Below are 26,110 nucleotides of genomic sequence, written 5' to 3'. Positions count from 1 at the left end.
CTCCTTTCTGGAGAAGAAAAGTATTCTGAAATACACCTAATATTTAACCCATGAAGTAGTAAATATTATTGTTTAATTTTTTTTTTTAAGGAACACTGTCCATTGGCATGGGGAAATATAAACTTGTTTGATTACACAGATACTCTAGTATCTGGAAAAATGGCTTTGAATCTTTGGCCAGTACCTCATGGATTAGAAGATTTGTTGAATCCTATCGGTGTCACTGGATCAAATCCAAATAAAGTAAGCTTTATGTTATTATAAATTATAATTTTTTTCCTTTTTATGACAAACACAACATACATGATTTTTATTCCATCTCTTAGGAAACGCCATGCTTAGAGTTGGAGTTTGACTGGTTCAGCAGTGTGGTCAAGTTTCCAGATATGTCAGTCATTGAAGAGCATGCCAATTGGTCTGTATCCCGAGAAGCAGGATTTAGTTATTCCCATGCAGGACTGGTAAGGAAATCACTTGAGTTTTCTTATTATTATCAGTCGTAACCAGAGGATTTGAGTACATAATCTTGGTACAGAAAGGGTTTCATGTGTTTTAGTTACACCATAAGCTCTAGGATAGGATTGCAATACAATACAATTTTCTATATGCTAATATTTTACAGCAGCTCTGCCATTTCTTTATTCAGAGCTCTAGCCTTCCTCCATTTAACAAATATTTATTGAGTGCTGATTCTATGTATATATTTATTGTATGAAATGTACCAGGTAATAAAGGTGTGACCTCCATTGAGTATGCAGCGTAATGGTAAAAATAGACATTAAACAGGTAAAAGCAACAATGTAAGATTATAAACCATGGCAAGTGCCACAAAGGAAAGAACAATAGTGTGCTAAACATGACTAACTGAGGGGTGGGGGAGGAAGGCTAATACTACTGCGCTCTGAAAGACCTCTCTGAAATAGTAACCTGGAAGCTGAACCAAAGTATAAATATACTGTTAGTTGAGCTTGGAAGCAGAGAAAATAGTTTCACCACCATATCCTCGATGCCCTAGAAAGGAGTATATATAAAATAGAATTTAAATATTGATCTAGTTGTCTGATCTTGGACATAACTTTGGAACCACAATATAACTGGATATAAGGACCATGAACTCTCCCTCATTCCTCAAGGGCAAAAGTGTCAGTGCTAAAAGAAGAGATTTTTGTCCTTAGTTATCTTTTTTCCAGTTTCTAATTTATCACTTTTTCTTTGGCCTAGCGATAGGTTATAGATAGATGACCAACCGATGAATATGAGGCCAAGAGGTCCTGAGATACGCTTACCATATTTTATATATTCCTGGCGAAATAACTGCAGCACCCAGGGGCAGCCAGCAATCCCGCACGTAGGAACTTTCAGTAAGGAGTTTACAGATCCCTTTTGTAAACTGAAGAGGAATAATAAGCTTTACCCTTCCTGCCCGTGCAGTTTCAGAGATATATACAAGGTGTTTTAAGTACAAATATATTTAAAGTCATTACTAAATTTTGTCAGATACTAAAAGTACAATTAATGTGTTTTTTTTTAGACAGAGAGAGTCAGAGAGAGGGATAGATAGGAACAGACAGACAGGAAGGGAGAGAGGTGAGAAGCATCAATTCTTCGTTGCGGCTCCTTACTTGTTCATTGGTTGCTTTCTCATATGTGCCTTGACCGGAGGCTACAGCAGAGCAAGTGACCCCTTGCTCAAGCCAGCGACCTTGTGCTCAAGCTGGTGAGCCTTGCTCAAACCAGATGAGCCCGCACTCAAGCTGGCGACCTCAGGGTCTCGAACATGGGTCCTCTGCATCCCAGTCCAACTCTCTCTCCACTGCGCCACCGCCTGGTCAGGCTACAATTAACTTTTTTGACATTAAAAAGAAATTATCTTTTTGATAAATGTAGCCACCATTCTGTAAGTTTAATTCCTTGATGAATTGCTAACATTTATCAAGTGCTTACTGTGTACCACATGCCATACCAATCACTTTTCACATATTTTCTCATTTTGTCTTAAAAGCAGTTTCTTTGAAGGTAGTTTCTGTTATAATCCTTATTTTACCAACAAGGAAACAGGCTGAAGGAGTCTAAATAATATAATGTCACTTTTTAATAAGTATTGAGCATCTTAACCATTCTGTTATAACTAAACTATTCCTTAGTTTTAAATTGGGGTTGAAATACTGATAAGCATCCCCATGACGTGTCCATATCCCTATCTAATTAGTTATACCTGTAACTGGAAGGAAAAAGATGATGTCAAAATTTAATAACACCTTGGATTCACTATTCTGATTGGTATCTGTAAGTGTAAAAATAGAAATGTTACAAATGTGAAGCAAAATAGATGGCCATTCTCTAACAAAATTATGAGGCATCAAAGTTTTCAGAAATACTGCATTTTGACATTCAAGTATGAGAAGAAACAAAAGTAATGATAATGTAGAATCTGTTAGATAATATATGTAAAACCTGAACTCAGAATTTACAAGGTAGATATGTTCCAGGCTCATGCATGACAGTTGATGAGCAAGCAATCAGTTGCATTCAAGGGATGTTACTTATTTTGCATTATAACATTGGTTTTATGATATTTAAATTTTTATCAAGATGTCATATAATTGTTTTTTACCTCACTTTACTCTTCTCTACATTACCCTATATTAAAAATATAAACAAATAAAAACAAGTAAATAATATAAAAGAACTAAAAAGAAGAAGGGTCCATGGACTCAGATTGTAAATGATAATGACTGCTTTTCCTGGTGAATCGAGGGTGAAGCATGTATTTTATTATCTCTTACCTGAACTATTTCAGCAGCCTCCTGACTGATCTCCCTCCATCTACAGAGCACCCAGAATAATCTTTATTAACCATAAATCAAATCATTGTTTAATGATTTAAACATTCATTGTTTAAATAACTTTCACTAAAAATAGAATTGAAACTTTTTAGCCTGACCTGCAAACGTTACATGCTGTGAACATGACCTCCTCTCCTCCCTCATCTCCTGGGCTCCGGCCCCTCACCTCCTTCCTCGCCACCAGGCTCATTCTCTCCTTAAGGCACTTTCATTGTCCCCTGCATTTGCAATAGTTTTTTCCTGATCTTAGTGTAGATGGTTCTTTCTTGTCATTTGGGTCACAAATGAAATAATTACCTTCTTAGAGGCCATTTCTGAACACCCAGTCTAAGGTAGTCCCTCAGTCCTTTGCTGTTATATCACCCAGAGTATTTAAGTCAACTCTCCAGTATTTTTCTTATATGGTCATTTAATTTCCACTATATTGGAGGCCCAGTTAGTATAGGTTCTTTTATAATTTTAAGACCCACAACAGTAAGAGCAAGACAAGGCACACTGAACATGTTTGAGTAAATATGTGTTGAATGAATATTTCTTGATGCTGTTAGATAAATTAACAATGTTTACATATAAAGAAACCTGGACTCAGGTTTGCATGGATGTTTGCTTTCATTTTTAGCCATAAATATATATATAACCCATTCTCAGGGATGTATAATTGTTTTTTATAACACTTTAATATGTATTAATAATTATTCATTATTTAAAAGAAGTAAATACATTCCTTGTGGAATTTTGGAATTATACCAAAAGATGCGATTTTTTTTGTAGTTTCCAAACACACAATGTTCATGGTTTTAATGGGGATATTTCTTCTCCTTTTTTCCCTTACTTATTTTTCTTTTTAAATTTAAAAGCCTCAGAGTGATTATAAGGATGTAGTCAAATATTATGAAAGAATTTACATTTTAATTTTATTATTTTACTATTTCATATTCTCTTATTCCAGAAACATTAGCAGATTAGGTAGAATACTAAAACGGGTCCTCATAAGCATAGGAAGTAAATTATTCACTACTGCCACCTAGTATTCTAATCGTCTTGACCCTGACTAATTTGGGCAGTTACTGTTCTGTGGTTGGTAGTCATGTCGACCAAATAAATCATTGGATTTGTTCTATAAATACTGTCTCAATTTGATTCTTCCCTATCCCTGAAAATAAAGTCTTGAAATGAGAATAGTAAACTATTTCACAACAGTTAATGTGAAATGTAAAGTTTATTGACAGTTGTTTTTTTTTCTTGTAGATCACTTGTGAATCCCAAGTGAAAAAAATATGGCAAAGAAAATTATATAAGGTATTACTTTATTTTACAGAGTAACAGACTAGCTAGAGACAACGAATTAAGGGAAAATGATAAAGAACAGCTCCGAGCAATTTGTACCCGAGATCCTCTATCTGAAATCACTGAACAGGAGAAGGATTTTCTGTGGAGCCACAGGTAAGTGTTAAGAGACTCTGTTTCTTTTTATGTTACAGAAGAAAAGAATTGACTTGGGCTGATTTGCCATTTTTCTCCCAACCCTATTAAAGTAAATAAGGCATAATTTACATGACCTTATGATAAGCATTATCCCTTTTTAAACTCTAGATATTGATCAATATTTCGAGAAAATCATGCTACATTGGTACTAACTTTGCACGCTGAAGGCGTTATTTAAAATTCTAAGCTAAGACTTATTTTAGGATTTGGTTTTCATTTTTCTTTAATAAAATTGAAGAACCAAAAAAAGTATCCTGTAATTTTAGATCAATTTAGTTGGTCTAGATATTTTATTTTTAGGAGTTCCCTCCATTTTCCTTTCTTTCTTACACTTCCTCAGAAGTAGTCATCAATGCCTTATTTTTACTTATGAAGAGATTATCTATCCTACTACTTGGTAAGTGGCACTTTTATTTAAATAAAGCACAAAGTTCATTAAAATGTAAATTCTTTCAGTGACCACAGAAGTGGTGACACTTCTTGTGGTTCAAGTTGCTTAAGTGGGTGATTAAAAGAAGCTATATAATGAGTGTTATCAAATAAATTCATAATTTTTCCTAAGTACTTGTATTACATTTGGATTTTTCTTTTGCCTTCCTTACCATTATAACTATATTTAAGTATATATGTGTATAAGTATATGTGTGTGTATATATACATATATACTGCTCACAAAAATTAGGGGATATTTCAAAATGAACATGAAGCAATAAAATATTCCCTAATTTTTGTGAGCAGTAAATATATGTGCAACAAAATGTTAAACACTGATTTCTTTTGATTTTAAGAAAGGATAGTAATGGGAAAGAGTTTTAAAAGTGTTTGGAACTTTTTAAAGATTGCATTGTTGAAAATTTAGGCATGTAGGCCTTTTGAATAACATGCAAGAATGTTTTTTATTTTATCTTTTCCACACAGACACTATTGTGTAACTATCCCTGAAATTCTACCCAAATTGCTTCTGTCTGTTAAATGGAATTCCAGAGATGAAGTAGCTCAGGTAAATGCATGTTTGAGATTACTGAGTACTTTTGCATGGAACAGGTACATTGGTCAAATTATTTTCTCTCGGAAAGTCTGCGTAAGTACAAGATGAAATGGACTGTTTTAAATTAATAATGGTCATATAGTAGAGAAAAATACCATTCACACTACTTCTACTGAAATAAAGTTAACTAGAACTGAACATTTTAAGCACTGAATTCATAAAGGGGGGCTTTTATCAAAACAAATTTTAAATTAAGAAATTAAGACAATGTTCTAGAGCAGGGGTCCCCAAACTACGGCCCGCTCCGCGGGCCGCATGCGGCCCCCTGAGGCCATTTATCCAGCCCCCGCTGTACTTCCGGAAGGGGCACCTCTTTCATTGGTGGTCAGTGAGAGGAGCACATTGACCGTCTCATTAGCCAAAAGCAGGCCCATAGTTCCCATTGAAATACTGGTCAGTGGGTTGATTGAAATTTATTTGTTCTTTATTTTAATTATTGTATTTGTTCCCGTTTTGTTTTTTTACTTTAAAATAAGATATGTGCAGTGTGCATAGGGATTTGTTCATAGTTGTTTTTATAGTTCAGCCCTCCAACGGTCTGAGGGACAGTGAACTGGCCCCCTGTGTAAAAAGTTTGGGGACTCCTGTTCTAGAGGGTTCCTTCACAACTCTCTTTGCTTTATAAATGGGACTCGCGGTCTCTCTCATTCACAGATGTACTGCTTGGTAAAAGATTGGCCTCCAATCAAACCCGAACAAGCTATGGAGCTTCTGGACTGCAACTACCCAGATCCTATGGTTCGAGGTTTTGCAGTTCGATGCTTGGAAAAATTTTTAACAGATGACAAACTTTCTCAGTACCTAATTCAGCTAGTACAGGTAAAATAATTTAAAACAGAAAAATAATATTTTATTCTAAATACATGCAACTTCCAAAACCTACAGTGTATTAACTAGTTTTATGCATTTTGAAAAACCAGTTTTGTTACCAGTAAAATTATCTACTTTCTTTCTAAAAAATTGCCTTTAAATCCAACCATGCAAAAATTGACCATGATTGATGTAAAGTTGTTTTTATGTTTGTTTGTTTGATTTTAAACACATAGGTCCTAAAATATGAACAGTATTTGGATAACCTGCTTGTGAGGTTTTTACTCAAAAAAGCACTGACTAATCAAAGGATTGGGCACTTTTTCTTTTGGCATTTAAAGTAAGTCAAATTATTTTATTAAATTCTTCAAATACATATATATTACTTACTATATGTATAAGTATGTATACTTATATACTATAGTTTTTATGTGGAAGAGTTTTCCATACTGAAAGTATATTGTACCAATGATGAGTTTCCCCTTAACCTTTTCTCTTTAACATTAAATGAGCAGTAAAATTCAAAACTGAATTTTCTACAGGAATGAGAGCTGAAATATTTTTAAATATTTTGATTCCACTCTAAGCAAAGTTACATTTTCTGGATTAATGTTCATTAATGGTGTATTAGGTTTCATTGTATGTATAGATTAAAAAATCCTGCCTGACCTGTGGTGGCGCAGTGGATAAAAGTGTCGACCTGTGGAATGCTAAGGTCGCCAATTCAAAATCCTAGCTTGCCTAATCAAGGCACATATGGGAGTTGATGCTTCTTGCTTCTCCTCCCTTCTCTTTCTCTCTCTCTCCCCCACCCCTCTAAAAATGAATAAAGTCTTTAAAAAATCCTAAAAGAGCCTTCGCCAGTTGGCTCAGCAATAAAGCATCCGCCCCACATGTGGAAGTCCTGGGGCTTCCTGGTCAGGGGTCAGGGCACACAGGAGAGGTGACCATCTGCTTCTCCAACCCTCCCCATCCCCTTCTTTCTCTCTCTCTCTTCCCCTCCTGCAGTCACAGCTCAGATGGTTCAAGCAAGTTGGCCCTGGGTGCTGAGGCTCAGCTCCATGGCTTCGCCGCAAGTGTTGAAATAGCTTAATTGCCGAGCAACGGAGCAGCTACCACAGATGGGCAGAGTGTCGCCCTATAAAGGGCTTGCCCAGTGGATCTCAGTTGAGGGTGCATGCAGGAGCCTCTCTGCCTCTCACTTAAAAAAAAATCCTAAAAGAAAAAAATATCTTACCTTGGAATTCAGAAGAATGATGATAAAAATCTCAAGTTTCTTACTAGAAAACAGACTAAGAATAAAAAATATTTTGCAGAATAATATTTGATATAAAGATATATCTCATACTCGAAGTTAGGGATGATAAACCATACATTTTTTCTAAATTTAGAAACAGTTGTAATTATATTTTTTTAAAACATGGTAGATTATTTTATTATAGCTCAATCAAATTCAAGTTTTAACATTATTTTTTAAATGTTAAAGTAAGTTAAAAGTATAACCTAAAAGTTGGGTTAAAAAAACTTAAAATTCGAGACAGTATAGAAAAGGAACATGTATGCCCACAGAGCCAAATAGTGTTCACTGAGTTCATAACGCCCTCCTGGTCATTCTTTTATTTTGGGGCCTACTTTCCCCTTTTTCATGTTTATATATCTTGTGCTGAGATAGTTTAATAAAAAATAGTTGAAGCCCTGGCCAAGCTCAGTCGGTTAAAGTGTCATCCCAATGCCAAGGTTGTGGGTTTCATTTCCGGTCAGGGCACATACTAGAATCAACCAGTGAATGCATAAAATGGAACAACAAATTAATGTTTCTCTCTCTCTCTTTCCCTCCCTTTCTTTCTAAAATCAATCAATAAAAAATTATTTTAAAAAATTTTTAAATAAAGTGAAGTCTACTTCATTAAATTAACATTGACCTATCTGAAACCCTTGATTGTTTTGCTTCTAATGATAGGTTTTAAATCATTTTATTGTTAATATGATTATAACATTTACTGGATTTAGAAAGTGGGTTCTTTTATTTTCTTAAAATGATATATATACTCTTTTAAATGTATATATATGGTCCTTTTTTTAAAATCCTGCACTGTTCCTCTAGATCTGAGATGCACAATAAGACAGTCAGTCAGAGGTTTGGCCTGCTTTTGGAGTCCTACTGTCGTGCATGTGGGATGTATTTGAAGCACCTGAACAGGCAAGTGGAAGCGATGGAAAAGCTCATTAACTTAACTGACATTCTCAAACAAGAGAAGAAGGATGAAACTCAAAAGGTACGTGACTCTAGTTTGACTTTGAGACTCCTTATTGCAGAGGAGCAGGGTTGAGAGCCCGATAGCATGAGTGGGCAAAAGTAGGTTTACAGTTGTTCATATGGAATTCAGATAAACAATACAATAAGAAATAAATATTATTTGTGTACTCAACAACTGTAAACCTACTTTTGCCCGTCACTATATATGCAGATCATGGGTCTTAGAAGGAAGCATACTAGGACTGGGATCCATTTCCACTGGATCTCAGCTCTGTAATGCTAGACACATTATTTAGGCTTTGAGATTATTTTACTCATCTGTAAAATGGAAATAATACTTTCTTCATGAGTTGTTGTGAGAATCAAATTATATAAGAGATGCAGAGCGCCTGTCACTGTCCCTAGAACATGGGAAGTGCCCAATAAATATTAGTTCTTTCTTCTTTCTCTCTCTCTCTTGCAGATAATACTAACTTTTAAAAATAATTTTTCCTACTCTGAATCGTTTATTATCTTTTAAGTAATGACCCTGAAAATGAGCAGATAGAAATTAGCTTTTACATTTCTAAATTTAAAATGGACTCTTAGTCACTCAGTGACTATGTCACATGCTCTAGTCATCTGCAGTCTAGCTTTGTGTTATTGTGAAATATGAAATGTGAAGATTTTTAATGATGTTTTCCTACTTATCCTTTATTTAATCCACCATATTTTGTAGTAAAAAGTGGAATTAGCCTGACTTGTGGTGGCGCAGTGGATAAAGCGTCGACCTGGAACGCTGAGGTCGCCGGTTCGAAACCCTGGGTTTGCCCAGTCAAGGCACATATGGGAGTTGATGCTTCCTGCTCCGCCCTCTCTTCTCTCTCCCCCCTTCTCTAAAATGAATAAATAAAATCTTTTAAAAAAAAAAGTGGAATTATACCTCATCTCTAGTGAAATGGAAAAAAATCCCAGTTTCTAAGTGATTCCCCAAGGCCCAGAGAATGTAAATTAGCACTACTGAATTAAATTTTCCAACATCTTCATTAATATTGTTTGGGAAAAAAAGAAAGTTACTGTTTTAATCTAAATGCCTCTGAGTTTACTTTATTACAGTTTAAATATACATTATTAGAAAATAGTTGTACTGTTTCTGGTGCTGGAACTGTGAGCAAGATGAGAGTAGACTGCTGTGAAAGAAGAAAGTTTATTTTAGTTATATTCTAAACAAGGTAAGAAAAAAGAAACTAGATATTGGTTAAATTTGTAAATATAGCCATTTCTTCTAAGCTGGAATTTTATAGAATAGATTGGATATGATATAGTGGATTAATTAGGAACATGAAATTCATTACTCAGATTACTATTGGCTTAAATAGTATTGTGATACAGAACCAAAAATTCAGTCATAGGATTTATGGAATCTAAAAAAAACCAACAAAATAAATGAACAAACAGAACAGAAACAGACTCATAGACACAGAGAACATTTTGGTGGTTGCCAGATGGGAGGGGGTGGAGGGCTGGGTGAAATGGTGAAGGCATTAAGAAGTACAGATTGGTAGTTACAGAGTAGTCATGGGGTGTACAATACACTATAGGGAATATAGTCACCATACAGTAATAACTATGTATGGTGTCAGATGGGTACTAGATTTATCAGGGTGATCTTTTCGTGAGTTCTATAAACATCACTGGGTTGTACACATGAAATAAATATAGTATTTATTGTATGTCAATAGTAATTTAAAAAGAAAAATTTATTTAAAACATACAGACAAAAAATTTTTTTCTTCTATGAAACTCAAATGATAAAAGAAATGCAGTTATAGGACCAAAATCAGTTACTTTGTGTGGTTTTGTGTTTTATCATAACAATGTGAAAGTGTAGGAAGCACTGTGCTAACATTAGGGATGATAGTCATAGAAAAAGAAATGCTTTTACATGATCAAGAGCTGCTTTAGTCAGTGATGATTTATTATGAATTCTTAGGTCCCCACTCACATTTTAAACCTTCAGTAGATAGAGGTTTTCTAAAATAAAATGCACTATTGCATGATGCGTCAGCAGCCGGGGCTCTGATTGGAATTGATTTCAAAGGAATGTTTGGCCCTGGCCTCTTAGCTCAGTGGGTGGAGCATCAGCCTAGTGTGTAAGTGTCCCAGGTTCGATCCCCAGTCAGGGCACACATGAGAGTGACTGTCTACATCTCTCCAGCTCCCTCTCCCCCTTCTCTCTCTCTCCCCATCCTGCAGCCAGTGGCTCGGTTGGTTTGAGCATCAGCTGCGAGCACTTAGGATAGCTCAATTGATTTGAGCATCAGCCCCAGACCGGGGTTGCTGGGTGGATCCCAGTTGGGGTGCCTGCAGAGTCTGTCTCTCTATCTCCCTTCCTCTCGCTTAGAATTAAATAAATAAATGAATAAATAAATAAAAATAAAGGGAATGTTTGTCTCTATATGCTAGAACCTGAGTATAGTGTGAGACTCAGTGTAACAAATGTTTTTACAAGTCCTTTTCCCAACAATTCATTTTAGCCTCACTTGACCTTTTCTACTCAACAGAAAGAGTGAATATGATGTTTTCTGAAAAGCTCTAAAGTAAGGTTATTAAGGCTCTGGCCAGGTAGCTCAGTTTGTTAGAGCATCATCCCAATATGCCAAGGTTGCAGGCTCGATCCCTGGTCAGGGAACATACAAGAATCAACCAATGAATGCATAAGTGAGTAGAATAGCAAATCAGTGTTTCTCTCTGTCTCGAAAATCAGTAAATTAAAAAAAATTTTAAAGCATAAGATAAGATTATTAAGCTAAGATAACATGATGTCTCCATAACTTTTACTCTACAATAATGGGTCAGCAAACTTTTTCTTAAAAGGCCAGGTAGCCCTGGCTGGTTGGCTCAGTGGTAGAGCGTCGGCCTGGCGTGCAGGAGTCCCGGGTTCAATTCCCAGCCAGGGCACACAGGAGAAGCGCCCATCTGCTTCTCCACCCCTCCCCCTCTCCTTCCTCTCTGTCTCTCTTTTCCCCTCCCGCAGCCGAGGCTCCATTGGAGCAAAGTTTGCCCGGGCTCTGAGGATGGCTCTGTGGCCTCTGCCTCAGGTGCTAGAATGGCTCTGATTGCGGTAGAGCAACGCCCCAAGATGGGCAGAGCATTGCTCCCTGGTGGGCGTGCTGGGTGGATCCCAGTCGGGCGCATGCGGGAGTCTGTCTGACTGCCTCCCCGTTTCTGGCTTCGGAAAAATACAAAAAAAAAAAGGCCAGGTAGTACCTGACCTGTGGTGGCACAGTGGATAAAGCATTGACCTGGAATGCTGAGTTCGCCGGTTCAAAATCCTGCACTTGTCTGGTCAAGGCACATATGGGAGTTGATGCTTCCTACTCCTCCCCCCTTCTCTCTCTCCTCTGTAAAATGAATAAATAAATAAATAAAATTTTTAAAAAAAATTAAATTAAAAAAAGTGATTAAAAAAAAAAAGCCAGGTAGTGAAAGCAGCCAATGTCTAAATGAATGGGCATGGCTATAATCGGTACAATTCAATTTATGAACGCTAGCCGCTGATTTGCAGTTGTTGACCACACCCTGTTCTAGAGCCAAAACTGCCTCTGTTGTCGTGCAGAGTTCTGCTCTCAGGAAGGTGCACCCTGCTGCCGCTCTTGCCTCTCTGCCTGAGTTGTGCTGCTCTGTGTTACAGCTTATAGAAACTCTTATAACTAGGATGCTGCCAATCCAACATATAGGTTCAAAGACGGACGTTACAGTGCGTAAAAAAGATTAGTGATTAGTTTTCCCTTTTATGAGATCAATCTCTAACCATGATTGTGCTAATTTATCAGGTACAAATGAAATTTTTAGTTGAGCAGATGCGGCGACCAGATTTCATGGATGCTCTACAGGGCTTTCTGTCTCCTCTAAATCCTGCTCATCAGTTAGGAAATCTCAGGTAAAGTGCTTTATTGGCAGTTATATTGATATATTGAAATAAGTACCCTCTTTGGAAAACATCTTGAAAAAAGTCAAAATATCTATTATAATTAATGATCAATTATGCAGGGTGTGGCAAAAGGAGGTTTGCAGTTGTGAGTACACAAATTACCAAGTTGATTCTTGTCTCATTTTTTATTATTATTTGCCACATGAACAACCGTAAACCTCCTTTTGCCACACCCTGTATATACTTCCCTCTCCTATTCTCCTGCTCTGCAAAGTAAGACTTGTAAAATTTTCTTAAGTTCAGAACTGCTTTATTCAGAATAAGTTTTACTACTTTAATAATAGAGTTTAAAACACTCTAGGGCTAGGATCTCTGGTATCATAAGATAAGAAGTATAGTATCTATAAAACTAATTTCATGATCCTGTATGTGTTGAAAATTCATATGCTATTATATAATAAATTTTTAGCTTAATATTTATTTTCTCTTTATAATCTCTTAGAAATGAATTCATAAATAAAATTGAGTAGAAAGTTTTAAATTTTTATAACACTTCAGAAAGCTATACTATGTGTGTAATTTTAAATTAATCTGAGAGTAAAAGAATAACAAAGCTAAGGTGCCTAGTAAAGTTTTTAACTATTTTAAAGGCTTGAAGAGTGTCGAATTATGTCCTCTGCAAAAAGGCCACTGTGGTTGAATTGGGAGAACCCAGACATCATGTCAGAGTTACTCTTTCAGAACAATGAGATCATCTTTAAAAATGGGGATGGTAAGGAAGAGTATTAATGAACTTATGATGCATGAATTTAGCTATCTTTTTATATACAGGATATTTATGAACCATGAAGACTGTTGAAAGCTATTTATGCATGTGGTTAAAATATATAATATTAAGATGTCTTAACCCTTAGAATATGTGTGCATAATTATTGAAAAGAAGTACTGATTTGGAGTCAAAAGGCCTGAAATGAGTTTCTGTCATTTGTTTAGTGGTGAGGACATTCATTTATTCCATAAATTTTTGATGTGATAGATGATGAGGTTGTAAGAATAAACAGAACAGAACCCCTGCCTTCTTAAAGCTTACAGTCTATCAGGGAAAAGAGAGGTGAGAAACAAAGAATTATAAAAATCAAATTCTAACCGTGGTACCAAGGAAAGGTGGAGTCTGCTAAGAAATTGATAGAGAAGAAGATCCTAATTACTTGGAGAAGAGGCTGTGGGAGAGCAGTGCGAGGACTGTTGATAGGTTTCCATTAGGAAACGATATGTCAGCGCTGAATTCTGAATTCTTTTAACCCAATATTTTAATATAAACATTCAAATTTAAGAATTCAGAAAATAAGTAATTTAAATATTTTAATTTAAAATTTTTGTGAAATAGCTTATTCTGCATCATTATATAGATGAGTTTATGCAAATACTTTAGAAATGGGTTAAAGAATCAAAATATTGCTTTCTTATAGATTGTTTTGAAGAGTAAATATACTATTCATCATTTGAAAACAATGTGATGACATGCTGCCCAATTTGCATTTATGGCATTAAGCGCTGGTACATATTATTTGAATTTCAGATTTACGGCAAGATATGTTAACACTTCAGATTATCCGCATTATGGAAAATATCTGGCAAAATCAAGGTCTTGATCTTCGGTAGGTAACCAATAAGGAAAGTTATCCTGAAAAAGTAAACTATTAGTAAATATTAATTATAAAGCATGTAGAAGCATATATCTATAGAGAAATGTATGGAGTAGTAATTAACAGTAGTTGATTACACTATGGTACTTTGTCTTCCACTTTTTTGGTTTAGATCTTGTAAGCAGGTGAAGACACAACTGCCGCTGGCGTGTCACTATTTAGGAACAGGACATAGACACAGAAGTTGAGTTTAGAAGAAAGTTCCTTTCATAATCTAAAATTTTCTAATTTGAAAACTTTCTAAATTTTCTAATCTTAAATCAGTTTTGCAGGAAAATTTATGAAAGCAAATAATCTTAAAGTGGCATAGTGGTTAAAGTGTCAGCCTGGAATGCTAAGGTCACCAGTTCAAAACCCTGGGCTTTCCAGGTCAAGGCGCAAAGGAGAAGCAACTGCTATGAATCGATGCTTCTTGCTGCCCGCACCCCACCTTTCTCTCTCTACCCCCTCCCTAAAATCAATAAATAAAAACTTAAAAAAAAAAGTTTCTACCATTCTGTTGTTTTCTGGTCAGCCTTCAACAATTATCAGTATTATGTCCCAAGTTTTCTGTCATGCATCATCTTCTAGTGATTTTTGCTTCAACTCATTTTTCCTTCTTTTACTTTGCAAATCTAGAGTAATTCAGGCAAAGGCCACCCTCTCCAAAAGTATTTTTGTGAGTAAGCAGGCATAGGAGCTACAGCAGCAGAGTAGATTAGAGTTTGTTTATATGCTTCTTAGAGATTAAGAATAGCTAGTATATAAAAATGTATTGATGACAAATAGTGGAACCCTTTCATTGCAAAGAAGAAAAATGGACATCTCAAGTAACCTGCCAAATCACAAAGTTTAGTTATCAACTAATTCTTAATTCCTATATCTTCTTAATCTCTCCTGCTTTCCAAAAACAATTACGCTGTTACACGAATCAAGTTTCCTCTTTTGGTATAATGTTCTGTGTTGTGAGAGACCCACGTGCCACTCTCCTACCCCGCAGGGGAGTAAAGTACAAAGGAGAACACAGACTAGACAGTAGAAGAAAGAATTAGCTATGTAACTCTGGTATTACAATATTTAATTGTAAATTAGTGACTCTGCAAAACAGCATCTAAAGTTAAATTAGGTCATTGGAAAGTAAGTTGGATCTTTGGAAAGTTTTAAGTCATAATATTTTTTAAATATTTTCTCAATTTAAGTAAATTTAAGTAATTTTGTTTAAAGTTTAATTTTAAATAAAATCTTAACATTTTTATTTGTACTTGGCAAAACTTAGATTCAGGTTTATGGTGATTTTTTTTTCCTAACAAGCCATATGAGATTATGTGACTCTTTAAAACTATGAACATATTAAACAGTAATAAAATGTAAAATGAGAGAGAATGAGCAGGAGTACAACCTTAAGAAATTCCTGTTTTTACCAGGGCAGGCAGAAGAAAAGATTTCCTAAGAGAAATGTTCAAAAAGATAGGAGGACCAGAGTAAATGATTCACAGAACCCCAAAGACAGGAGAGATTCACAATTTATAGTGTCAGGTACTTCAGGGGATTTAAGAGCATGAGGACTATGAAAAAGTCCTTGGATTTGACGATTCATTGGCAAAGAAGTTAGGTTACAAGGAATTAAATGAGGAAATGAAAAATAAGAGTAGACTATTAGTCTTTAGAAAGGTAGAAAGAATGGACAAGTAGCTAATGATAACAATTGATATTTAAGTGCCAATTGGGGTGTTAGATGCTTTTTCATTTTCTCTTTAAGTCCTGCATCTCTACCCTTGACTACATAACCTCTTTAATATTCTGTTGATGAATGAGATAGGAAGGACCCATAAAGCACTTTTGCTGCATACCAAAGTATGGCTATGTCAAGGGAAAGCATTTGTGGGTTGAATTGTGAGCTGAACTAGCTGCTTTACTCATGGAACACCTTTTTTACTTAATAACTAATAGATAATCTGTGGTTATTCAGACATGAGTATTTGGCAGACATTTTCTTGAAAATGAACAATATAAACCTCTTCAAGGAGAGCAACTGACAGTATTTGTTGTTAATTGTCAAATTTGAGCTTTTTAGCTCAAACTTTGTACCATCCAGTAGGAGCATAATGCCTTCCCCCAAACTAAAGACTTCTCTGATGAGATCAGTGGTATTACAGGGTGGGGCAAAAGTAGGTTTACAGATGTTCATGTGGAATATAATACAATAATAAAAAAATAAACTGCTTTGTGCACTCACAACTATAAATCTACTTTTGCCCCACCCCAGTATTAACAATTGTGATCTTAGTTGGTATAATGAAAAGTATCAACATTTGAAAGACCTCTAGAATGCAATAAATATTTTTCAAATGGCCAATGTAGGAAGTTATGTCATATATGGGCAAAAGTTCCATTAACAAATGGATTTTAGTATAACAAAGTATGACAGGATTATTGATGTGGTTTCAGATTCCATATTGCTAGTTGAGAAATTATCTCTTAAGTTTTGGAATAGTATCAAAAAATATATCTACAATTATCAGGAAGGGCTATCATAATACTCCTTTCTCATACTGTGTATCCTCTGTGAGGCCAGATTTTCTTCATATGCTTCCTTTCATTAAAATCCTTTATTAGACCAAATACAGAAGCCTATATGAGAACTCAGCTCAGCACTGTTAAACCAGACATTAAAGAAATTTGAAATAATAGAAAACAGTATTACTATTTTAAGTTTTTTTTAATACAGTTTTTGGTTTCATAATAGTTGTTATATAACCTTATAATAGTTTGTTATTTTTACATGAATTAATAGATATTTATTTTTTTCATTTTAATGTCTAATATCAATAGATGTAACCCAACCTGACCAGGTGGTGGCACAATGGTTAGAGAGTCGGACTGAGATGCAGAGGACCCAGGTTTGAAGCCCTGAGGTTGCTGGCTTGAGCGTGGGCTTACCAGCTTGAGCACAGGGTTGCTGGCTTCAGCGTGGGATCATAGGCATGATCCCATGGTCGCTGGCTTGAGCCCATAGGTTGCTGGCTTGAAGCCCAAGGTTGCTGGCTTGAGCAAGGGGTCATTCGCTCTGCTGTAGTCCCTCTCCCACACCCCCTGTCAAGGCACATATGAGAAAGTAATAATGAACAACTAAGGTGCTGCAATGAAGAATTGATGCTTCTCATCTCTCTCCCTTCCTGTCTGTGTGTCCATGTCTGTCCCTCTCTCTGTCTCTCTGTTACATACACACACAATAGATGTAACCCACAGAAATAAAAGCTCTTTGGAATCCTCAGTAATTTTTAAGTGTATAAAGGAGTCCTAAGACCAAAAATTTGAAACTGTTGCCTTAAACTTAAAATATTATTTAGATGTCAATTAAACATCTTGAATTTTTATTCATATATATATATATATATACATAATTTTTTTTTAAGCAGGAGATACAGAGACAGACAGGGACAGACAGGCAGGAAGTGAGAGTGATGAGAAGAATCAATTCTTCTTGCGGCACCTTAGTTGTTAATTGATTACTTTCTCATATGTGCCTTGACTAGGAGGCTACAGCAGAGCAAATGACCCCTGCTCAAGCCCCTGAGCCCATGTTGAAGCCAGCGACCCCACACTCAAGCCAGATGAGCCCACACTCAAGCTGGCGACCTTGGGGTTTCAAACCTGGGTCCTCAGCATCCCAGGCCAATACTCTATCCACTGCGCCACTGCCTAGTCAGGCGACTGCATCCATATTTTTAACTTACAATTGTTTATGAAGTTTTAATAGCCACAATAATTTTTCTTAATGCTTTTCTGATATGCAATTAAATGCTTTCTCAATTGTAAGTTATAATGATGGCAAATAATTTTGAGGATTTTTCTAGGAAGGGCTTCCTATAATAAAAGAAAATTTAAATTATGGTAGGGAAGCAGCAAGATAAATTTGCAAATACTAGAGCATTCCTGTATTACCCTATTAAAATATTTGCTATTTTAAAATTTCACCATTCAATTGCAAATGTCTTGCTCCTTTTTCAGAATGTTACCTTATGGTTGTCTGTCGATTGGTGACTGTGTGGGACTTATCGAGGTGGTGAGGAATTCTCACACAATTATGCAGATTCAGTGCAAAGGCGGCCTGAAAGGCGCACTGCAGTTCAACAGCCACACGCTGCACCAGTGGCTCAAAGACAAGAACAAAGGAGAAATGTGCGTGTGCTCTTCTTTCCTTCCTCTTTGAGTTTTTATTAGGTCTTTTAATGGTAGTATATATTTCTGAGTTAGACCATAGGAAAAATATGTTCAACCTTTGACATATTTGAGAATATTTTTGTTTAAAGGATCAGAATTGCTTATAATTTAGCAAAACCCTATACATTCATATTAGGTATCAAAAGGGTGTTTTTCTTATAGCTTACTTTATGTTAGAAAAATTAACATTGCACATTAAAAATTTTACTTCTAATTTTATTACAAGAATTAGAAAAAATTCCTTTTAATGACGTAGTGTTTTTTCACTATAATAAGTGTGCTTTGGTCAGAGAAATGTTCTTAGAAACCTTTGATAACTTTAGAATCTCAAAGTTTCTTACATCTTTGAATATGAATACTTATATAATATATCCCCTACTGTCAGTGATTATTTTCATTGTTTTAATACAGACTTTAACCATCTTTTCCCAGTTTGGACTGGATCACTCTGTATTTCTACAGTATTCATAGAGTTTTCTTCTTCTTTGTAGATACGATGCAGCCATTGATCTGTTTACACGCTCATGTGCTGGATACTGTGTCGCTACCTTCATTTTGGGAATTGGAGATCGTCACAATAGTAACATCATGGTTAAAGATGATGGACAAGTAATAGCTTTCTCTTTTTAAACATTTTGGTATTCTTAAATTTATTCATTCAGGATATTGTACTTCTGCCTTTATCAAACTATAACATAATTTTTTATTTTTGAAAGCTGTTTCATATAGATTTTGGACACTTTTTGGATCACAAGAAGAAAAAATTTGGTTATAAACGAGAACGTGTGCCATTTGTTTTGACACAAGATTTCTTAATTGTGATTAGTAAAGGAGCCCAAGAATGCACAAAGACAAGAGAATTTGAGAGGTAAGCTCAAAAAATCAAAAGCATAAAATAAAGAATTCTTACTGTTCTGTTAAAAACAATTGATATTTTTCAATCAATTTAAATAATAGCTGTTATATTAACATTGTAGCATAAACTGAATGTTTTAATTTATTGGTTTTCTTTATTGTGTAATGCTGTGAAGAAAATAAAAGATTTAATTTATGTAGCTAAAGTCTAAAAGGAAAGTGATCTTTAAACTTCATAATAAATTAAAAGCTTTTACTGACTGCTGTTTAAATATTTGGACTCTACTTTCTCTATATTGAAGTATAGTGCTTAAGACTTTTTAGTCATGCAATTTGAGGAATTCAATCAACTATAATTACTACAGTATGTTTATTTGTAATTTTTCTTACCACCTTATGGTATATCAGTAGTCTGTCTTAAACCTTAAAGAACCATCTATGAAATTTTATTTATAACTCAGTCCTGGCTCTAGCCTAAACCCTAAATGGATTGATTCATACATTTAATAAATCCATGTTAAACTTCTAACGCACCAGGCATTATTATAGGTGTTTACTGCTGACAGCACAGTGAACAGAGTCCTTCTGAGCCCATGGGGTTTACATTCTAGTGTAGGGTAAAGGGACGAGGGAGAGGAATGCTATTTTTTACAGGTTTGTCCAAGAAGGCCTCTCCAATGATGTGATGTTTATAATGCCATTTGTTTTGTACTGACCAAACTGCTCTTATTACTCACAGGTTTCAGGAGATGTGTTACAAGGCTTATCTAGCTATTCGGCAGCATGCCAATCTCTTCATAAATCTTTTCTCAATGATGCTTGGCTCTGGAATGCCAGAACTACAATCTTTTGATGATATTGCATACATTCGAAAGACCTTAGCTTTAGATAAAACTGAGCAAGAGGCTTTGGAATATTTCATGAAACAAATGAATGATGCACATCATGGCGGCTGGACAACAAAAATGGACTGGATCTTCCACACAATTAAGCAGCATGCTTTGAACTGAAATGAAAGCTAAGAAACTGAAAGCTCAATATTGGATTCTATACTGCACTGTTAATAATTGTCAACAGGCAAAGACTGATTGCATAGGAATTGCACAATCCATGAACAGCATTAGAATTTACAGCAAGAACAGAAATAAAATACTATATAATTTAAATAATGCAAACGCAAACAGGGTTTGATAGCACTAAACTAGTTCATTTCAAAATTAAGCTTTAGAATAATGCGCAATTTAATGTTATGCCTTAAGTCCAAAAAGGTAAACTTTGAAGATTGTTTGTATCTTTTTTTAAAAAACAAAACAAACAAAAAAAAGAAACCAAAATATATAGAAATGATGGAGAAGGAAAAAAAATTGTTCTTTTTTTATCTTGCAAATGTTCTATGTTTTGAAATGTGGACTTGCAAAGTCGATTATTGCATTAGGTCCAAGTAAACTGGAGTTCAGTGTTAAATTACATTAAGATTGGAAATAATGAAATTTCTTATTTTTTCATTGCTGTTCAACTTATAGTTTGAAGTGGGTTTTATGACTCCTTGTTTAATGAAGAAAAATGCTTGGGATGGAAGGGACTTGAGATTTTACCAGAGACCTTTCTTTTTTAATAAATCAAAACCTTTGATGATTTGGGGTTTTATCTGCAAAGTTTTGGAAGCAGTCACAAATGCAATCTGGTATAGGGTGGCTTTTGGGGGGTAATTTTCTGGACAGTATTTGCAAGAATCTGATTCTTACTTCCCAGGGAAATTCTGGACGCCCATTAAGTAAATTAATCATCACAAAGAAAGAATGAGCAGGAATAGTTCTTGCTCCAGAATTGTACAGTATTCATCTTAGGTTGATTTTTTTTCTCCTTTTGCAATTGAATTGATTACATTTTTCATGCATGTTTTCCAGAAAATAGAAGTGAGTATTAATGTTATTAAAAAGATTATTTTTTTTATTAAAGGCTATTTATATTATAGAAACTATCATTAATATATATTCTTTATTTCATGATCTGTCCCATAGTCATGCATTGTTTTGCACCCAAATTTTTTAATGTTCATATCAGCATGGTCAGCTCTCTCTTGGTCTATGGATAAGGTTTAGGCATTATCCCATTTACACCAATACTAGTGAATAATTACTTCATGAAAACAGATTAAAATTTATCCTCTTTCCTTTTCTTTCTTTCTGTTTTTACATGAATCCCCTATTTCCGTCATTTTTTATAGTTCAGAATGCCTCATTCATATGAAATTAGTTACCAAAATTAATACAATCTAGAGTATCCTCCTGGTTGCTTAAACTCTACTGAGGCTTGCTCATAAATCATAAATAATACTTTATATTATGGGGAAATAGAAATCATGAATTTTTATCATTTTAGACTACTTATCCAATATCTCAATAATAAAAGTGGGACCTTAAACCATTTTAAGATCATGTCCCATTTCCAAATGGTCAGGGCTCACTTTCCAACTTTATTAAATTGCATATGAGCACAGGATACATTCTTAAACATTTTGAAAACCATTAATCCAAGATGTAGGGGCTAATTCTAGTCATCATTCCAGAATCTGATATTTTACTCAGTGTTTGAAATGAATGATTAATGCCCTAGGAAATAGCTTTAGCAAATGTCCAGGTGCCACACCAGAAAAAGTGCAATAATTTACTGACAGTTTTTTAGGTTAGGCCTATTATTGGAATATAACTTTATAAAGAGTGCACATTGTATACTCTAGTGAAACAGCATCACTTAAATAATCTTCACTTAAGAAATCAGTTACATATAGTAAAAGTCTTGAATAGTGAACAAGGACTCTAATATAAATATTCTTAATATTTGGCTGTTTTAGAACCCTTAAAGGGCATAATTATTGAAGATTTAGGTACTTCACTAAAGCATGTATATAATATTGCCAGCCAGAAAAATAAATCTGAAGATTAGGGGAATTTATTTCTCTAAGCTGTCTTGGAATAGTTAAGAAGAATTTAAACTCTGTTTTAAGGAGGAACCCAATAGATTTTTTTTGCAGATAAAGATTTCATAACTTATTAAAACTTCATGATTAACATTTTGTGTCTTTTAAAGCTATTCAGTTATAATACATACTAACATCCCAGTCCTTCTATGTCAGGGATTGATTAGAGGCAAACTCAGTGAAATGGTACAAATCTGAAACTTTCATGTTAGAAACTAAAGTTTTAACAGAGAACCCAGTTTTACCTGAGTGCCAAAAAAGCTTTGAGCTTCCTTGCACAAAATGTGTACAGTTTTTGCATTTTCCACATCAGTCCCGATAGTCCCCTTTCCCTGGGATTTCTCTACCATTAAAACATATGCCACATACCTTATTTCATCATTGACATTTATTTTCAAGAGTTAATACAACCAAATTAAATATGTTAAAGAAGTGTAAATAAATTTTATAAAGTATAGCTTAAGTAAAAGCAAGTAAATTTTGAACAAATCCAAGCAGAGTTTAAGCAAACAGCATTAAAAATAAGAAAAAAGGGACAGGTAGTTTACAGAAGTCAAAGAACCAAAAACTGAACTAAATGCTACATGGGTGACTAGGATATTTTTCAAATCAGTGACAATGTAGTTGCTTCCAGGTACTCTAGAGATCAATTCCAATTGATCAGTCCCTATGGCCAGCCATCCTTCACTGAATGTGGTATAACTGACATTGGCTCTATTGGCTCTATAATTTCATTTGGTCACATGAGCAGTATTTCCTTCGATGACTATTTTGGAGGGGAAAAAAGCAGAAGTAAAAGAAAGTAAAACCTAATTTGAAACACATTCTAGCAAGAAATAACCAACTGTTTGAAATATATCATGCTTTAACTTTTTATCATATTCTCAGCTATACAAAATTGTTTTATTTTGAAGATTTTTACACTGCTGTTAATTTGAAATCTGTTAATCATATTGTGGAATTTGGTTTTTAAAGAAATATGTTTCTAATTGGATTTTATAATCAAGAATGGAATTTGGTCTCTATTTTCTGATAGAACCTAAGCTTTTTGTGGTTCTTAGTGTCCTGTGTAAAATGTAGTGTTAATCAACTCTGAGGTCTTCCCTTCTGCTCTGCTTTATATTACAAGCCCTTTAGGAAATGGGAACCTGGTGACTATACAATGAATTGTAAAATATTTTAATGTGTAACTTTTTCAACTGTGAAACTATGACTATTGGTTTTTTGATGAAAACAGCTGCTGATAAAGTATTTTGTGTAAAGTGTAGTTCTTATTAATCAGGAAAATAATGATTTGATTATAATGTATATACCCTCTTTGATTTTATTTTAAATGGATTGGTTATTTTTAAATAGGTAAAACACAGTCCATCTGTATTCTTTTTTCCATCAGAAATTGCCTGATTTGGCATTATATTAAAACTATGAGCAGCCTATCTAGTCTAAAGGCACCATGGAAATTTCATAGCATATAAACTTGGATTTGTTTCTTAATGATTTTACAAATCTGTTTAATTCATATCCTGACCAGTAATAGCCCATGCTTGCCAGCTCTTTGAAGAAAATTAATTTCTAGCATTATTTTAAATCCAAGCAGTTAACTTTTTTGAATGCTGTAAGTTCATTTTGTTTCTATTGTCTGCACCAACAGCAGACCTGGGCTGGACCCACACACTCAGAACTCACCTTAAAAAATTGGTTTTGATGTCCAAGACATCACTATAGTGTTTCAGCTTAAAAGGCCATCTGTGGTGTTAATGGATTGTGGTGCTTCTACTATTTCAAAACAACTTTCATACTTCAGACGTGTTTGAGAAGAGAGGAATGTGGAGAGAGGGGACAAAGCAGGGAGGAGTTGTTTGAATGAATTACATTCTTCATATCCTGCTCTGATAAGAAGGCTGAAAGTTGTGAGAGTATATTGTGCATACCATGAAGGAATTAACTCTTCATCAAGGATGGGATTGTGAAGGCTGAACTATAAAGTTCAGCATGGACAGGAAATTCAGATAATAATTCTTGGTGACAGAATAATACAGCTGGGCTGTTTTTTAAAAAATATAAACAAATCATTTTTATTTTTTAATTATTACATTAAAAATTGTAAATGTATCCTATGTGCCATGGCCTGGGAAGCCTTTTTTCTTTTCTATTAAAGATTATGTTCACTTTCTGAAAAGATTTTAGGAGTCGAGTCAAGATAACTATGGTCCTGATAAAATCGGTTTGGTAACTCTACCTCAGAAGGCTAATAAGGAAAAAAAATAGATGTCACAATTCAATACTTTAGGCTCTGTTATTACAGAAATTTGCAAAGTATTGCATTTTAGATTTATGAAGTCAGAGTTGGCATGCCTTGTTTTAATGGCATTAGAGACATTAAGGAAAATTTGTGTAAAAAATTGAGTCATTCCTCCAGCCACCTGGAAAGCTGTAGTGCTAGGAGGTTCATGGTACAAGGTTCTTGAATTTGATATTTGAAACTAGTTGTGTTCTCCCTTCTTGATTCTTAGTGGACTTAGTGTGTGTATATTTGCACACATTTCTATTTGTATACACTGCTCACTAGCTCTAGTCAAGAGGCATTTTTTATAAAAGGTATAAACATCAAGGTTCTAAAATTTAGGAGAGTTTAGAATTTATTAGGAGTTTCCCAAGTTGGGATGTTAGTTTTTAAACAGGCTGTTTCATTCCTGTGTTCCACTTGATGTAGTTTTGGCACTTTATCAGAGCAGTGCTGTTCTATTGCTTAGATACCTTAATACGTTAGATATGTTAGTATTATGGCGATGCTAACTGACATAAAGTGACAGTTATGAGCCATAAGGAAACTTCTGACTTAACTTTTACACAACTACTTAAAAGTTTTAGGGAGGAAAAAATAAAGTCAGTTCCTTGTACATATAGTGTAGTTGGGTAACTGATTTTCACTACCAACTGTAGACTCCATTCCCTATGTCGGTAAGTATGGAAAGGGGCTTTATAAAATGCATTTTGTAAGCTATTTAAGCCTATGAATCTATCTGAAATATTTAATTTGTCACTACAATAATTTTGTGGTTATGCTACAAGCCATGTACATTTTTATGTGATTCTTATTTTTGTTAATTCTTCTAGGTTAGCAAGGAGGCAGAAAATCAACTTTAATATTTTCTCAAAATATCTTTAATGAGACCGAACTCCTTGATTCTGGTGTAAATTTCCAAATGTGGTCATTATTTATTGATTTCATAAGAAAAAAACCCTTACAAGTTTCATTTATATTTCTAATAGTGGTTGGAGAAGTTTGTCTTCATCTGATTTCTAAAAATGTTTTTGGTTATGGAACCTAAGTGTCAAATGCAATCAGTGGTTTAAATGTGATTCAGCCCTTGGATTTAATTGGGTTAAATAAAATCTAAAAGAATATATCCTTTGGAACATAACACTTGAACACCTTGGTGAATGTGGCACTAGCAGAAGAAGACTACTGACACACTTCATGTTGACTTTGGAGGTTTTAGAAAGTAGCCCCCCTTCCCTGTTAGTCCCCATTTACTGTAGCCAGTCTAGTTCTCTATATTTTGTCATTCAGTGAATTGAAGTCCTGTGGTATACTGCATTATATAGGAGAAAAATGTTTTTAAGTGTTTTTTTAATGATAGCCCAAAAACTATTTGACACAGCAAGATGCATGTGTTATTGTACTGAGAATATAGAATAAAACTGTCACTAAATTTAAGACCTCTTCCCAGTCTTGCTGTTCCTGCAAGAAGTCCGGCCTGTGACTGCACTTACTGTGTGTGCTCATCAGAAACTGTCTCTGTCTGCTTTTCTTTAACTTCGCAGTCTGTGCTATCACTCTGTGGATTAAAAAAAGAAAAAAAAATTACTTAGACTTGTGTCCAAACAATCCTTAGTGTACTATATATTTTAAACAAAAAACTGTAATAATTCTATTTTGCCATCTTTTGAATGCTTAAACATGAGCCAGTGTTGCTAATAATCAAATTTTAACTGAATTTGAG

The 26,110-nt window shown here is 34.6% G+C and overlaps 1 protein-coding gene across 2 annotated transcripts in view; it reads left to right on the top strand.

Moving 5' to 3' along the window:
* PIK3CA (phosphatidylinositol-4,5-bisphosphate 3-kinase catalytic subunit alpha) overlaps positions 1-22,165 on the top strand; it is a 91,859-nt gene extending 69,694 nt beyond the window's left edge. For both annotated transcript variants that reach the window (XM_066347898.1, XM_066347899.1), the window contains 14 exons: positions 91-243; positions 327-461; positions 4,165-4,289; positions 5,250-5,331; positions 6,034-6,198; positions 6,426-6,529; positions 8,294-8,465; positions 12,262-12,368; positions 13,010-13,131; positions 13,939-14,017; positions 18,056-18,226; positions 18,760-18,877; positions 18,985-19,136; positions 19,863-22,165. In XM_066347898.1, the coding sequence (XP_066203995.1) occupies positions 91-243; positions 327-461; positions 4,165-4,289; positions 5,250-5,331; positions 6,034-6,198; positions 6,426-6,529; positions 8,294-8,465; positions 12,262-12,368; positions 13,010-13,131; positions 13,939-14,017; positions 18,056-18,226; positions 18,760-18,877; positions 18,985-19,136; positions 19,863-20,133 (1,956 nt within the window). In that variant the 3' untranslated portion in view covers positions 20,134-22,165. The remainder of the gene's footprint in view (positions 1-90; positions 244-326; positions 462-4,164; positions 4,290-5,249; positions 5,332-6,033; positions 6,199-6,425; positions 6,530-8,293; positions 8,466-12,261; positions 12,369-13,009; positions 13,132-13,938; positions 14,018-18,055; positions 18,227-18,759; positions 18,878-18,984; positions 19,137-19,862) is intronic.
* The last annotated feature ends 3,945 nt before the right edge of the window (positions 22,166-26,110 follow it).

This window comes from Saccopteryx leptura, chromosome 8, assembly GCF_036850995.1.
Source record: "Saccopteryx leptura isolate mSacLep1 chromosome 8, mSacLep1_pri_phased_curated, whole genome shotgun sequence".
Taxonomy (NCBI): Eukaryota; Metazoa; Chordata; class Mammalia; order Chiroptera; family Emballonuridae; genus Saccopteryx; species Saccopteryx leptura.
The sequence above is the reverse complement of the archived record's forward strand: the minus strand, read 5'-3'. Positions and strand labels throughout refer to the sequence as shown.